Consider the following 15,963-nt stretch of genomic DNA (forward strand, 5'->3'; position numbering starts at 1 on the left):
TACTGCTTCACTTTCCTTTGGCCACCAAAGTTTGGCGTAAATTGGGTTTGTTATTGCGGATTTAATTCCTCCCACATCTATCTGAAACACTGTCGGTACCCTGCAATGCTACAAATTGAAGCTGGCGCTCCGATACGTATTGAGACCCCTCTTCTCACAATTCTTGTCAACTACGTTACAAATAAGCATTACAAACACCTGACATCGACGCAGAACTCTCAACATGGACGAACTGACTGACGTCTTTAGCGCCAGTGGACCCAAATTGAGTGAATAGGATCGTACGCTTCTTCCGCCGTCTCTCACTGGCGTCATGACTTTCACAATTTCCACGCGGTCGTGATGACACTACAATACATGTAAGTACACACCACAACAACTCAGCGGGTGGAAAGAGCCGCTGTCCGTGTTGTCCAACCTCATCGAAAACTCCAGTTTGCAAAACGTTGGCCGACTCATTTTCCAATCTGCTTCAAGCACTCCACTACACTTTGATGAACTTCGCTAACCTGCTGAGTAATCCGCACGAGGAACACGTCACTCCCGGATTCAAATTCACTGTGCACGATAAGTCGATGCACTTCTTGAACACATACAACGGCGATACCGAAAACCAAAACTCGCAGCCAAATGCTAGACACGAGATACAATTCTTGCTGTGCGACACCGGCGACAACCCAAACGAGGGACCTAGCACCATCCAACGTTCACCCCAAACCGACAAGAGACCTGCCAAAAAGACCATGCGGTCGACAGCTGCGACACCGGCCACGACGCTCTCGGTTATCCCCGACAAGGACCGCAAGCGCCCGTACCGCCTGAGCTCAAAGCAGCGCCAGCGTCGCCTTGACAACGAAGCGTTGGAGTCTCGCACGTTCAACTTGACCCTGGACGTGAACAATCTCAAGTAGCAGGTGCGCTACCTCCAAGAATGCCGTGATCTGTATATCACACGTCTGACCATCGCGCGGCAGCACGAGGCGGGCGAGGCCGTGGGCATGGTTGCTCGGCTCTTCCGCTTGTTCTGCGACGAAACTTGTGGGACGAACGAGGAGCAGCCAGACGACCGCCACCTCTTCTTGTTTCGCGTGCATGACCGCCTGACCAACTCCTCCGCTGGTGGTCGCGACGACGTCCCGGGCTTCATGCAGACCTGGAAGAACTTCAAGCTGCTCTTCACGCACCGTTCGTACACCGTCAAATCCATTCGGCTGGTGAGTCACACTGACCACACCGAGACGGACAACCACAGCGCCGCGATTTGCACCTCCGAGGCCCAGCAACGCTGCGGCCCGAGCGGCTGCTGCGTTATCGAGTCCACGGGCGAGTTCACGGGGCGTCTCAAGCGCGACGCGATCACCGCCATCTTACCCAGACTTTTCCAAGACGAAGTACTGGTATCACACCTCATCGGACAGAAATTCTCGTGCTCGCTGCGCATGATGGCGTACTTCAACGCGCAAGGGCAGCTCGTCGACCACGCCGCCGAGTTCGACGTCATCGGAGCGCTGTGCGTGGTGATCGGGGATTGCTCCCAGAATTAATATTGCTCGAGTCTAGACTGACGGGGAGCGCAGTGCTCCCAGCTTGATCCTTGTTTGGTTGGTAGGACTTCTAATACATAGATACTCGAGCATGCCTATGAAACGCATGCTCGTCTACCGAAAAAAAGAGATCTCGTGTTCTACTTTGACTAACGTACTCATCGATTAACGGTGGACAGTATGTATCAACAGAAATTGCCATGACAGTGAGTGCATGGCTCAGCTCAGCCGAGTGGATTCGTCTCGGATCGACGTTGCCGGCTGTGCAGATCCGCAGCAAAGACCCGGCCGGGCACTTGACGTGTCAATTGCAGTACGCAGGTAAAGATAACTTAGGTAGAAAAGCCCGCCTGACGTGACTGGAGGTGGATCGAGGACATCCTGCGCTGCTGATGAGAGTAAATCGAGACGCGCTTAACGGATCTGCCACGCGCGACAACGCAGCCAGCGTACTGTAGAGAGCTCAGTTCTGCCTGGACGAGAGTCACATGCTAGATGCACGATACTGTACCGTGCGAGCTCACGTCAGACCTGTGAGGCCTGCACGTCAACACGGATCAACCGAGGTCCCTCACAGCGTTGAAGCGCGTGACGATCTCGAGCTGCATGGCTCCCGTCGGCATAGAAGCGTCCACCGGCACAATCACAGGCTGGCGCAGCGCGTAATAGAAATCCCAAGTCATTCGGAGCCCAGTTCGCGTCTGTCGCCTCCGTCAGTCCGGAATTGCGTCCGTCGAGCGGAGACCATGGAGCTGGGGCTGGAGCCGCTGCTGGAGCTGGAGCTCTCGCCCGTGCAGAAGAAGACGGCGCGCCCCAAGGCGCCGGCCGGCGCCAACCCGCTCAAGCCCAAGAGCCGCCGCCTGCCCGCGGACGAGCGGCGCGCGCGCCACCGGGACCGCATGCAGCGCCAGCGGCTGGCCGAGAAGCAGAGCATCGAGCTCAAGCGCGTGGAGGTGGAGCGCCTCACGCGCGAGCTGGAGCAGGCCATCGCGCGGCTCTCGGGCCAGCTCAAGAGCCTGCGCGACGAGGGCGACGCGCGCGGCGTCGAGACGTTTCCTAGCCTAGAGGAGGAGCGCAAGTACTTGTCACTAGTAGAGGAGGAAGAGGAGGACGCGCGCGCCTGGAAGGGCCAGAGCACGGCCGCGCGCCTCATCCAGAGGCGCTACTTGAGCCTCGTGCTGCAGCAGGAGACCATCACCGAGGAGAACCGCAGGCTCACCGAGCGCTTCCGCGAGTGGCAGCGGTTCATGAAGCTGCTGGGCGTCGAGCACGAGCGGCTGCCCAAGTACGGCGCGCTCGAGGCGGACGAGGCCATGATGCAGCACGGAGGAGCAGGAGGAGAGGGAAGATGGGTCGTCTTCTCCGAGGACGAGCCCGTCATCTTCTACCAGCCTCTGGCCACGGACGCGTGCCACGATCTGGCGTTCAGGGGATACCAGAAGATGCAGGAGGTGCTGGGCGGCCTCGGCGCCAGGAAGCTCTACAACGAGGCCTTCGGCTGGCAGGTCTACTTCTCCATGCATGAGGAGGGTGAATTTGACACGCGCACAGTCAGGATGCAGCACCGGTTCACCAAGCGCATCAAAGCTGTGGACACCAACGGAGACCGCATCACGGGGGACACGCTCGCAAACGCGACGTGGCGGATCATCAGCACGCCCGAGCTGTACACGCAAATGTACCGGCAGCCCATGACGTCCAGGATAATGCAGCGCGTGGATGCGCACACGTCCGTGCTCATGCGGACGTTCCCCGACGCGAACGCCGTGATGCGCCTGCGGTTCGTGTGCATGGTCGTCCAGGTGGAGGACTGCGTGATCGACGCGACACCAGATACGATGGGGTTCGTTTGGAAGAGCGATACGCGGCGCCGCGTGACGATTTTGAGCTCGATTCTGGACCCGGACAAGTGCTTCCCTCGAGCCACGACCCACACGCCCGACCCGGCGGCCGAGTGGATGCGCGAAGGCATGAGCTACCTGTCGTTCACGGAGATCGACGACGAAAACAGCATCGAGATTGAGTATGGCGGGCTGATGAATGTGGGCAGCGAGACGGCGTCCTGCACTGGACTGCCGTTCGTCTGCATGAACATGGGCGAGGCCCTCGTGCGCTGGGAGCAGCTTGTCACCCCCGCGCGCACCCTGTCGATCACTGAAAAGTAGCCTGTAAAGTCCGTCCACCCATAAACTAAATTGTATGTGCCCGTAAGTGAGCAAGCTGTTTGCATTCGAGTGGTAATCGGACCTCTGAACGCAAGAAGATCGACATGTACATGTAGCAGCGGTTGAAGACTAGCCACCCGGAACCCTGTGCGTGTTGCTCGGGCGCAGCATCGCAGGTCAAATACTCAGTTGAGAAGATTCAGTCAAGGCCCAGCGTAAACGCACTGCTGCGGTCCGCCACGGACTCGGTGACGTTGCTCGCCCGGTCTTAAGAGCCCCAAGTTGTGCTAAGGTGATCTATCATAAGAACCGCTTGGCGCCACGTCTGCGGATCCTAGATTCTTCAAACACAATTGAAGCGCTACATGCATTACGTCCTGCTTGATCCGCGCGTAGAGAGCGTTGCTTTGCCTGCAGGGATTCAGGAACGGCTCTGTTAAGCAAAACGACGACCAACCTTTCCGCCGGTCCTGGTCATGAGACCTGACCTGACCTGATGGATCGGAAATTTACTGTAGAATTCGTCGACGAACCTGAGCTGGGACCACCACCAGCGGGTACCGTACAGTACCAAGGTGACTGTATCAAATGTGACCAAGCATGATATCCTTTGTGCGACCAGTGCAGCATTCCTGCCAAGCTCGACGTATGCTCACTTGGACAGCGGCATTAGCATTCAACATTCACGTTGAGGTTGTTTGCGGCTGCGTGGCCGTAAAACCCCTCCAAGGTCAAGGCCATCTTTTGTCCACGTTCCGCCCGACGCCAACAACGCAAATCGACGCAGAGTGGTCGCTGTCGTCATTGAGATCGCGCAGGGCACTTTACACCCCATGGCCACATCGCGTCGGCCTCGGACGCAGCAAGCCTCGCCTCGCCTCGCTTGCTGTTTGTTTACAGTTCTGCACGAACTTCCTGTTCGTAGCCCTCGTGCCATCCGCCTAGCGCCAATCGGCCAGCACCTTGGCAAACGAAGCGTGATGGCCATCCGATATCAGATATCGACAGATGAGTCTGCGCGAGCCGTGCCAAAGTGAGCTGACCGAAGCGAAGCCAAGGCTCGCCGCTACGCTACGCTGCACTCGCTCGCTGCCTAGGACCAATCAATCAAAGCCAGTCGAGCTGTCGCCACTGGCGTGCCCCACAGATCCGGTCTGCAGCTTAGCTGTGCCCTGAGTGTGAGCTGCCCGACCGGACGAAAAGCTAAAGGTCTCCGCAATCGGCCGCGCAAGGGATCCGCACGGGGCCTAACGCACGCAAAAAGCGCCAAAAACACGGGCGGGCGGTGCAAAACAAACGAGTTGCTGGGTGTCAACGGGGCCGATCCCTGCCTGCCCTGCCACTCGGGTTTTAGTCGACGACCTGATCTGTCTGAGCGGGGATGAATCACAACGGCGGCGGCGCAGACACCAGCGGAACTTGTTGGGACCGCAACGGTGGCGCGTTCGGCCAGCAAACCCCGATGCAGTTCAAGAGCGAGACCCTGTTCGACGCCGAGGTGAAGATCGAGGACCTCGAGAAGGAGAAGCAGCGACAACTCGCAGAGACGAAGGCGGCGCGAAGACGGCAGCGGCACAAAGAGGTCGTGGCCCGGTCGCGACTCCGGCACAAGGAGACGGCCGCCGCGATCCAGCAGCAGGAGCTGGTGCTAGGTCGGAAGCTGCACGAGCTGCTCGAGCAGACCGGCCACTCTGTGACACAAGCGTCGGAATCCGCGGTGGTCCCGTTGCACAATTACCAGGAGGGCGTGTCGCGACAGCAGGAGCTGCACCACAGGTACGCGGAGCAGGTGGCGACGCAGGAGCGCATTCTGCTGGAGAACAGGGAGCTGCGACGCAGGATAGAGGACCACACCAAGCTGCGCGACGCAATAGAGAAGGAATGCGTGCTGTGTGAGGCCACGACAAATTATCGCGAGTGTATCAAAGGCGTCGAGAGCATGCAAGTCGGCGATACGTCGACCAGCGGAACGAGCTCATGGATCTACTTTGAAGACGACGAAGACCCGATCTACTACGTGCCGATGACCGAGAAAAATTGCGAAGAAATCATGCGCACGGTCTTCCAGCGCATGCTCAACCTGTACACGGAGTTCCTGCAGCGGCGGATGCCGATCTCCGAGCTCGAGTTCTTTGGCTGGCGCGTGATGCGACCGCTGGAGGCGGGTCCGAGGATACTTCGCTTCCAGTTCACCAAGACGGTGCGCGTGCTCGAGGACTCTATGGACGACATTGTAAATCGCACGTGGGACGCGTTCCACGATCCCAAGCAGTTCGCGACCATCTACAGCACACCGGTAATCACGCGCGTCATCCAGCGCGTCAGCAACGACATGACCGTACTGCTTCAGAACGCACCAGTCCAACCAGGTCAGGAGCGCAATATCCGCTACTTTAACATCCTCGCCCGCGTGCGCGGGCTCAGCGCGCAGAACGAGCGCGTCGTGGCCCTTCTCAAGACCATCGTGAACCCGAGCGATTGCCAGGGCGCGGGCGGGGTCGCGACCCAGCTGCACGAGATCGAGTGGATGAAGCGCGGCATTTCCTACCTGCTTCTGACTGAGGAGCCGCCGATACCACCGAAAAGCGAGGCACGCCACGTTCGCCTGCACTACGGCTGCGACTACGAGTGCGTGAGCGAAGACCACGCCCGCTACCTCATGGTGGAGGTGCTGGGCATCGCCTGCAGGTGGGAGCACTTGGTCATGCCGTCGCACCGCCTCACGTTCTGAATTTCCCTCCACAGTGCGAACGCACTGTGCTGTACCAGCCACCACCCGATTAATTAACGCCGCAGACCCGTAGCTTTACCCTTAGCGCGACGATCTCCGCACGAATGAAAATCCTCCATTCGACAACGATCCGCGCACTAAGCAAGCAGCCGTCCCAGGACGATTGCAGCTCACTAAGCTTGTTGCTAGAGGCGCCTTGAGCTCGACGGTAAAGGTTCGGGGATGACGCGGGCCGTGGCGATTGCTACGAACGAAAGTCTGGGTGTGAGTCAGCTCGCTCGTACAGTGTGTACGTACAACTGTACTGGCCCCGTCGAGGCCTGATGTGTCCACCAGAGAGCGGGGGTGGACGCATCTCTTGGACGGTCTCAGCAACTCTGGTGACTGGGAACCGGCTCTATAGCGGAGACCGTCGAGTCGTGGGGGCCCCACACCGCCGCCACGTTCGACTCGGAGCGCTCTGAACAGCATACACTTGCGCCTGATAAGAGTCTTCCCTTGTCGCTATCTTGGGGCGGCACGGCTGGTAGCAGGACTCACATACCGCGACGATGCAGCCGACGATGGCGCCGCTGCGGATCGGCCACGGCGCGCGGCCGCTGGCCAGCGAGAGCCACTGGCTTCTGTCCACGGCGGGCAAATGGACCGAGGAGGACGAGAGGGAGTGGAAGCGCCAGCAGCACCGCGAGAACATGGTCTTCTTCCGCCGCAAGAAGAAGGAGCAGCAGGCGGAGCTGCGCACGGAGCACCAGCAGCTCGAGCAGCGGCTGCAGCAGCACCTGGCCATGCAGCGGCGCGCCGCCTCGCGCGCGTCCCAGAGCCAGCGCTACGTCACGAGCCGAGACAAGCAGCACGCCGCCGTGTGCCACCTCATCGCAGAGACCGAGGCGCTCAAGATCGAGAACGTGGCGCTACAGGACCAGATCAATAAACACAAGACACTGCAAGAAAATGCGGGCGACGGGCTCGAGTCCGACATTACCGAAACGACCAGCAGCGTCGCCAGTCGAGACGACAGCAGCTCGGACTCGTCGGTGTCTGGGGGATCGCTGTCTGCTGGGTCATCGTCGTCGTCGTCGTCGTTGTCTCAGTTGATATCGCTGCAGCGCGGCTGGCGCGTGAACTTTTCAGGCGGCGAGCCGTCCTTCCACTTCCATCCCTTCGCCAAGGAGCAGTTGGATGCCATCCGGGAAGGTTACGACGCCAAGTTCGCTGTGTTGCCGCCGCTGAATCACGTTGGAGACATGCTTGGGTGGGAAGTTGAGCGCGCTCCGCTGATACAACACCCAACGCTCAAGGTGCTGGTCACGCGAGTCCGCTACACGAAGCGCATCCATTGTGCTGGAGGATCGGCGCACGCTACGATGGACAAACTCGACGCAGACTCGTGGCCTGTTCTGACCACTCCAGAGCTGTGGCGGCGGATTCACAACGGCTCGGTGACCTCACAAGTGCTGCAAGCTGTTGATGAAGACACCTTCGTACTTGTGCGCAACGCACCTGAACGCTCGCTGGGCGTCACGATCCGATATCTTAACCTCGTAAGTCGGCGACGAGTTCAGTATCCCGGTGGCCGGAGGTCGATCACATACGCGATGGTGGTCGTGACTTCAGCAGCGAACCAACGCAGTCGGGAAGCAGAGCCGGAGTGTCTTGACGTGCACTGGATCAACGAAGGTGGGGCCTACATGACGCTTTCACAGATCGACCACGACACGCTCGAGGTCGTGTACGACCATTGTTCCGGGTGCATGAGTGAGCAGCACGCGCAGCACTGCCTGGTCGACTGGGGCCACATCGTTATCCGCTGGGAACAGTTGGTGACTCCTTCCAGGGTGCTTACTTTTTAAGCTGCGGTGTGCCGACGAGAGAGAGAGAATGAGGGAATGGAAAATATGGCTGCGTGTATGATAAATGAACTGAAGACGGCACAGTCAAGAAATGCGCGCCTTGTATCGAGTGTAAGAGCAACTGGTAGTAAACGAATAAAGCGCACCGAATGTGGCTTGCTTGGCGCTGCGAAAATGCGACAGACTCTTATGGATGCGAAGTATAACTGAATTCTCCTGTGCTGACTTTAATAAGCCTTCCTCTAGTTACAGGCCGAGCAGTCTCGCTGGCACAATGTATTGCTCGAGATCAACAGGAAACTTTATCCAGTCGATGTAAAGCCTTCGGCCATGCTTCTCGCTCAGACACCCAGCCCACTGGTCAAACACAACATCGATGGTCGATTCGTCCATCTCAGTGATAGTGATACAGACTCCGCCCTCGAGCACCCACTGCACGTCATCTCGAGGTCCCTCGACGTCTCTGTTTCGTGCGTTGGCTTGCGAATCGCCGATAGTCAGAATGTACTTGTCCTCACGCCTGCCATCCGATCTCCTCTGTCGCGTGTGCCGTGCCAGGACGAGATAGCGAAGATTCACTTCCCCAGGAAGGTTGCACACCATAACGTGGCCGTTCTCGCTGAAGTCTTGGAGCACTTGACAGAACATGTCTCCGCTCTGAGTGAGTCCCCAGCTTCTCGGCGTCACCAGGACGGGCCACAAATTCTTGTCAAGACGAGGCAAAATTCTCCACGACTCGTCAAGAGAGCAGCGTAAGCGTCTTGTGAAGCGAGCGCGGGCCATGAAGGACTCACCCGGCGCATTTTCGGTCAGCGGATTGAAATGAACCGTCCAGCCTAGGATCTTGCCCACCGTTGCAATGCACGGATGGCGGTCTGCAAAGTCAGAGCGCTCGAGAATGTCACCGTACTCGGCCTTCGTGAACGGAGTAAAGTAGAAGTATGGCTCGTTGTTGGGAAACTGCACGCGCCATTCAGCTTCACCATGCAAGGCTAACATCTCAATAGTTTGAGTGGAATCCACAGGACGAAGTTGTTCCAGAAACTCTTGCGCTTCTTGCTGAAGTCGATTCTTGGTGGTGGCTTGGTGTTGAATTGCTTCTCGCAGTGCCATGTTCTCGCTCGTCAGAGCCGCACACTCGACGAGGCTCTGGCGATATGCTTCGCTTATTGACCCCACTTGCATTTGGTCGCGCGCAACACGAGCCTCCCTAACTCGGAGTTGCAGCTCCTTCTCGAGGATTCGACGTTCTTGGAGCATCTCGGCTTTCTTCTCCTTCTTCAGGCGCCGCCAGTTCACCATACGTCGACGCTGTTGCTCTCGTCGACCCTTTTCGCGCCTGGCGGCTTCCCATAGCTCTGTTGGCGTCGATGGATCTGGCTGGAGCTTGAATCCTTCCTCGTCTTCAAAGGTGCGGGCCGCGCGGCGTGAGGACGGGATAACGGAGACCATGATGGCAGGTGTGGGCAAATGTGTTGGAATGACGTGGGCTAGGTTATCTGCGTCAGGGAGGCAGAGAAGTTGTGTGGATACAGCGGTGAACACATCACGGACTCGTATCACGTGGTGGCTGGTAACCACCCCGGAAGTTTGCTTCTGTACCGCATCGCCCCTGTCCTAAGCGAACTGCAATGTATGCAGTTTACGGTACATCTGTTGCCAAGTCTCAGAATTAAATGATAAAAAGTAAAAGTTATAATAATTCTTGGTATTTTGGACCAATCAAAAAATATGGACACGGCGGGAATTGAACCCGCATAAAATTGCGGTGCTCTTTCCCAATTGACAAGCTCGCTTGGTTACCTTCGCAATTAAGTCTTATCAAAGTAATATGTTGTATTGTGCATCTAGAAAAACTCATCGTTGGAGCTGCTGGAATAATCACCATCACTACAAACCTGTTTGCCTGCTGCAATTTGGGTAGACGTGTGCAATAGCTTCGTTTACAGAATAGCCAGCAGCCAGGAATTCGAGAAGGCGGCGCTTGTGCGTATAGTCGACTGCAATGCGGGTGTAGCGCTTTGGCTTTTTGCCGGTTCCTGTGGTGCGTGGTCTACCCATAGCACTTTGAACACTGAGACCGAATGGCCTATAATTAGCTGGTCAACATGGAATTTTAACCCTTTGACTACCAGCCGGCTGGAGTGATTTATAGGTCCATAGGGACCCATGAGAGGTCTAATCGCAAGATGCGATTGGCCAAAACTAAAAGCTACGAGACGACGGCAAAGCACTGTACAGCCTAACAGGTCTCCCTGAACCTGTAAAATGCACTACCGTGTGAGCCACAAACAGTTCACGTGACCTGCCATACTCGTTATTCTCATCTAGCCAACAGATCCCCCCCACCCTCGTGGAAAAATGGACTTAGAGGCGCTGCTCAATGCAGCCAATGACGACACCGGAGACTGGGAGATCGACACGGACCTTGGCCTGGAAGAGGATACCCCCTCTCCACGCTCAAACAACGATGACGAGGAGGCTAAGGCTAGCGATCTTCTCGCTGCAACACGAATGCAGGCTGCGCCGACGCACGCTGCACCAAGCGGTCGAACAGGGAACGCCTATGTCGATGGCATCGCTAACGAAAGCGACCTGCACATCGTTCAATTAGGTCAAGTGCGCCGAGCGTTTGTAGAACGACAAGAAGTTGGGTTATTTTCTCTTTTTTTTAGCGCCACCTATCGAGAGACTCTTAGAGGCTGGACGAACACGAAGTTGCGCGGGAGTGGGAAAGCTGAGGTGTCGGCAGTGGAGTTTGACGCGTATTTGGGTCTGGAGATCGCAATGGGCATCTTGCCGTTAACAGAAATCAAGGAATTTTGGTCTGAGAAGCGTTTTTTGGGGCAGAAGGACGTGGCTGAGACTATGGCCCGGAACAGGTTTGAATGTATACGATCTAACATCCAATTTCATGCACCTGGTAGCGCTACCGAAACCTACAAGCTGATGGATCCACTGTGGCATAGTCGAGACCTGCTGCGTCATATCCAAAGTAGATTCGCGGAGGTTGCTGTTCCGGTTGGTGCTGCAAGCCTCGACGAGAACACAGTACGAACTAAAGCACGATCATCCGCCAGGACATATATGCCGAGTAAGCCCGATAAGTACGGCATACGTTTTTACGCTGTAGTTGGGTGGGAGAGCTTGTACATTCATACTATCAACGACAATGGATCTGGCAATAGTGAACCGAGGAATCCTGCAGAGCGCTATTACAGCATGTTTCCTGAACTACGGAGGCCGCTTGAGCGGACGTTATCGCGAGATGATATTTCAGTGGCACGTGACTCAGCTTCGGCTCTGTGGGTAGCGATGGTTGGGCACATGACCCAGATTCACCAGGCCGTTGCAGGCCGCCGGATCATTGTTTGTGATAATTTCTATACTAGACATGCATTGGCAAAAGCTGTGTCAGCTTTCACGGATGGAGAAGTGCGTATGATAGGAACCTGTAAGGTGTCACAAATGGGGAAGTGGAATGAGATAGAAATTGCAATGTCTGTTGCTCGTGTGAAAATAATGCCTCGCGGCAGCTGGGAGCTAGTTGCTGCTGTCGACGTTCAGCCTGACTGGAGTAAAGCTCAAGAGGCTCACAAACGTGCGCAGAAGAAGCTTCCAGCTTCCAAAAGGACGGAGTTCATTCCTACCATGAGAATCGCAAAGAATGCTGGCTACATTATTTTCTTGGACAAGAAGCCCGTTGTGTTTTATTCAAATGATCTTAGTGGAACTCCTACCCAACGCGTCCTGAGTGGGTCATCGCAAGAGGCAATTAATTTGTGTCATGGTCTCGCTCCAATTCGTCGATGGACTAGTGAACAGAACTTGCATCGCAGAATACTACAGGTGCCAGCTATTATAGCTGTCTACAATATTTTTATGAACGGGGTAGATAGAGTTGATCAACTCCGAAGCACCAATCCAATTCGACGGAAGGAAACTCGGTTAGAGATGAGCATTTTTACGTGGGCAATGGATCTCTCGCTGATAAACGCATTCTGCTTAATGAAAAAAGTAGCCCCGCCTGACTGCAAGCAGGTCACGCTGCGCGAGTTCAAGCGTCGAGTCGCTGACAGCATGACTGCACCATACTTTCAACAAGTTCGGCGGAAACGGCAGGCAGCACCGCAGCGACAGCCTGTTCAAAATATTGTGGGCACAGACACAAGTCAGCACATGCTCACACCAAATTCCACCAAGCACTCGAACGGAAAACTAACCTGCTACCTTTGTTCGCTCAGGGGGCTCTCCAAAAAATCTAAGTACGGGTGCACTGCGTGCCTGCGTGGCTACCACGTGGAATGCTTTACAGCCTTTCACTATCGTGATGCATTTACATCACGCTCGCTGACAGTTCGATCCGCACTGGACGAAGTAATTGCGGCTGCCGATGGAGTTGCTTCAGGCCGCCCACGGCTGAAAAAGAACAGAACCATTACAAAACTAGATGAGCTTACATTACCAGATGCGTAGGGATAAAATGTAAATATTACCTACGTTTGCATATTCACGAGTCCGAGGTGTTGGCGAATGCAGACTGGCAGCTGCTGCGTGTGGTGCTTGGCTAAAAACCCGTACTTAAGATAATGGTAGAGCTGCAGCGACACGGCGTCCGGGTTGCGCGCGCCTCGCCGCCGCTTTTCGGACGTCAGCATCCTCAGTAGGCTCGCCACGATGTCCTCTCCGAACTGCTCCCACTCGCACGGATCATTGCCGCAGTAGCGACACAACTGGTTAGGGCGCGACTGCATGCTGCTCGACCCCTCAAACTTTTGAATGGAAGTACCGTAAAGCAAACCAGCAACACCACGTGCACTAATCTGTCGTTTTGATTGGTTAACTTTTCTTCTGTGCGATAAATTGATTTGCTGAGCTATAGGTCGAAGGGGACCCGTAAGAAATCTCTGGTAGTGAAAGGGTTAACTACAGACATGTGGTGTCAATGCATTGTTTTCATTGGCTAAAATAAAAATTCGCTTAGGACAAAACTTCGCTTAGGACAGGGGCGATGCGGTACCTCAACACGACATGGTCATGTGCTTCCACGTACACCGTTCTGGATGTTTTCGCTCACGCCTACAGCTGCCTTACAGTAAACATTGAAATCAATCCGGACAGACCGGCCCTCTAACTCATCTCACGTGGCGTTTGCAACCTGGGAAGTTGTTTACAGTATAGCAAGCTCCATTGACTGCTCTTTTGCCTCTTCTGATCTTTTTTTATGGGTCGAGGTATTCATGCCCGAAGTCTGAGGATATTACGTTTGCCACAGCGGCCAACTTACATTTCGAGTTGATAAGGAACTATCTGCAGGGGTACGGTGGCGTTCGCATCTAGTGGAATGTGTCTCGGCAGGCAAGCAAGCAAGGTACGAGTGTGGCGTTTCCAGGGGCAAGTCGGCGGAGTCGGTCCAGGTAGACCGCACGAAGCTAGTAGTAGTCGGGAGTTGTGACATAATGGGCTGCATTAAATACTTGTTGTTCTTGCGCTAAGAATTAGGTGCGGTTTTAGCTAGTATATTAGGTAAGCGTTCAAGTCGTTTATATTTATTTTCGAGTCTGTTTTAGCACTCTAAATTACATGTAGAGGAAAAAATCTGCAAAGCACAATAATGACTGGATCTCAATTCAGACTTCGGCAGAAAAGAGTCAGGACCCAGCTCGAAGATGGGACGCAGCACGTGATAATCAGCTGTGAGATTGGAATACAAGAAGCTCAATCGAGGCGCAGAAAAGTTCTACCTAATTATTGACTGAGTTACTGGGAATACAGTCATTTTACAGCCATGAGGTTACTATGTAGCGACTCGATGCTTGGTGTGCTATACTGCACTGTACAGTCTCGAGGTGATGCGGTTTTTTGGAGATGCTTGTCGTCGACAAACCCACGACTCCAATCTTACCGGATAGGTTTGTTCGTACGTGCCATAAGAACGGCGCTGAGGACGTAGGTTACAAGATTACTCCAGTTGAGGCAGTTGCGACAGTTTAGAAAGGCACCAGGAACTCCACATGGCTCGAAGATGATCTCACCTTACTGTGCAGAAACCACGTGATACCCAGACATGATGTGCTCGTCCAACAACAACACAACGAGTTGCGCACAGACTCGAAACTCGCGGTCACGGCTTACGTCATTCCGAGTCACTACCTATACCGCCAACCGATAATCTCCACTACCAAGTCTCTCTCCAGCCCCATGAGAATGCTCAGTGACGCTGACTTGAGCGTGATGATCGACCACGTGCAAGACGACATTGACTCGACCGAACTATGGGAGTCCGCAATGCGCGAGCAGGGGCGGCGGGAGCAGCAGCGCAAGCGGATGGTCAAGTGGCGTAGGCAGAAGAAGGAGAAGGGCGCCGAGTTGTTGCAAGAGCGCCTGCGTCTTGAGAAAGAACTGGAATCCCGGGTCGTGCAAGAGCGCATGAGGTCTGAGTCGAGTCCCCCGCAGTTGATCGGCCACGCATTCCGCCAGGTTACGGTCGAATGCGCAGCTCTCAAGCGAGAGAACTTGGCTCTGAAAGAGGCCATCGAGGTGCACTCCAAGTTCAACAGCCTCGCTCGTATCGAGGCACAGGAGTTAGAGGCACAGATGTCAAGGCACGATGGCGCGGCGGACCCACCGGCGAAGGATATTCAACGTCTCGAACGAGAGGACGGGTGGCCCGTGAACTTCCCGAACGGCGATCCGTCATTCTACTTCAGCCCGTTCTCAAAAACCGAGTTCGACACCATCCTGCGCAACAGCGGCGTTGCGTATGCTGAGCGGCATCCTTGCACGGCAACCGTAGGGAAGATTCTTGGCTGGACGGTGGACCACGCTCCGCTCACGCTCAACACCACTGGGACATCGTTTGTGGCGCATGCAAGGTTCACTAGACGTCTCCGTTGCTCGCTTGACTATTCCGAACAGATTCTGCCAAGACTGGACAAGAGGTTGTGGCCCGTGTTAGTGACGCCCCGGAGCTGGGGCCACGTCCAGTTCGGGGATACGTGCTGCCAATTGCTTCAAAGCATCCACGAGAATGCTCATGTCATGGCATGCAACATCCCGGGCGACGTTAACCTCCGCTATCTCGTTCTCGCGCAGCACACGAGGGAACGGACGTCCGATGGCAAGCGCGTGGACAAGTACATCATGACCATAGCTGATTCAGACGCCAACGCCCGCAACCGAGAGGCAGAAGGTCATCAGAAAAGGGTTCAATGGGTTATGGAGGGAGGTGTCAACGTGATAATAACGGAGATCGATGACTCGACGATCGATGTCGTATTCGATCAATGGGCTGAGAGCCTGAGCGAGATGCACGGCAGGGAACTATACGTCGACTGGGTTCGGTTTCCTGTTCGTTTGGAGCAGTCCATCTCGTCTGCAAGGCTCCTGTAGTCTCTGATGAATGATCGTTTTATTCTATTACTCCTTGAGTGTGTTCCAACTCCTAGAGCAAACGCACCGTGTGAAAAGGGATATTCCTAAGTGAAACCCGTTACCTGCAAACATGAGCAGAATGTACTAGGAGTATCCACGTCCTCAGAATACCCCTGCTTCTGCTGACTAGATCATGTAGGTTATCATAGATAACAAAAAACATGTATCGATTGAACACGAGCGACGCTTGGTAAATCGCGCCTGTGCCGCTGCCCACCTAAAGAGCTTCCCCACCGTCA

At 55.3% G+C, this 15,963-nt stretch overlaps 7 protein-coding genes across 7 annotated transcripts; 5 read left to right on the forward strand and 2 right to left on the reverse strand.

Annotated features, from left to right (window-relative positions):
• Positions 1–743: 743 nt before the first annotated feature.
• Positions 744–1,544, forward strand: IUM83_10612 (uncharacterized protein; the record flags this gene model as incomplete). The annotated part of the gene is made up of 2 exons (XM_067935125.1): positions 744–893; positions 975–1,544. 2 exons carry the CDS (start codon positions 744–746, stop codon positions 1,542–1,544), a joined length of 720 nt encoding a protein of 239 aa, XP_067791637.1.
• A 746-nt stretch (positions 1,545–2,290) lies between these two features.
• IUM83_10613 (putative membrane protein, predicted efflux pump) lies at positions 2,291–3,709 on the forward strand (the record flags this gene model as incomplete). The annotated part of the gene is made up of 1 exon (XM_067935126.1): positions 2,291–3,709. The coding sequence occupies one exon, from the start codon at positions 2,291–2,293 to the stop codon at positions 3,707–3,709; it is 1,419 nt and encodes a 472-aa protein (XP_067791638.1).
• A 1,381-nt stretch (positions 3,710–5,090) lies between these two features.
• IUM83_10614 (uncharacterized protein) lies at positions 5,091–6,440 on the forward strand (the record flags this gene model as incomplete). The annotated part of the gene is made up of 1 exon (XM_067935127.1): positions 5,091–6,440. One exon carries the CDS (start codon positions 5,091–5,093, stop codon positions 6,438–6,440), a length of 1,350 nt encoding a protein of 449 aa, XP_067791643.1.
• A 551-nt stretch (positions 6,441–6,991) lies between these two features.
• On the forward strand, positions 6,992–8,290 carry IUM83_10615 (malate dehydrogenase; the record flags this gene model as incomplete). Its single annotated transcript, XM_067935128.1, has 1 exon — positions 6,992–8,290. The coding sequence occupies one exon, from the start codon at positions 6,992–6,994 to the stop codon at positions 8,288–8,290; it is 1,299 nt and encodes a 432-aa protein (XP_067791644.1).
• A 246-nt stretch (positions 8,291–8,536) lies between these two features.
• Positions 8,537–9,742, reverse strand: IUM83_10616 (Phospholipase D; the record flags this gene model as incomplete). The annotated part of the gene is made up of 1 exon (XM_067935129.1): positions 8,537–9,742. One exon carries the CDS (start codon positions 9,740–9,742, stop codon positions 8,537–8,539), a length of 1,206 nt encoding a protein of 401 aa, XP_067791641.1.
• A 2,645-nt stretch (positions 9,743–12,387) lies between these two features.
• IUM83_10617 (uncharacterized protein) lies at positions 12,388–13,044 on the reverse strand (the record flags this gene model as incomplete). The annotated part of the gene is made up of 4 exons (XM_067935130.1): positions 12,388–12,431; positions 12,514–12,582; positions 12,660–12,709; positions 12,791–13,044. The coding sequence occupies 4 exons, from the start codon at positions 13,042–13,044 to the stop codon at positions 12,388–12,390; spliced, it is 417 nt and encodes a 138-aa protein (XP_067791642.1).
• Positions 13,045–14,491: 1,447 nt separating this feature from the next.
• Positions 14,492–15,682, forward strand: IUM83_10618 (Phospholipase D; the record flags this gene model as incomplete). Its single annotated transcript, XM_067935131.1, has 1 exon — positions 14,492–15,682. One exon carries the CDS (start codon positions 14,492–14,494, stop codon positions 15,680–15,682), a length of 1,191 nt encoding a protein of 396 aa, XP_067791615.1.
• Positions 15,683–15,963: the final 281 nt, after the last annotated feature.

The sequence above is a fragment of the Phytophthora cinnamomi genome (genome assembly GCF_018691715.1).
Source record: "Phytophthora cinnamomi strain GKB4 chromosome Unknown Contig39, whole genome shotgun sequence".
In the NCBI taxonomy this organism is placed as follows: domain Eukaryota; phylum Oomycota; class Peronosporomycetes; order Peronosporales; family Peronosporaceae; genus Phytophthora; species Phytophthora cinnamomi.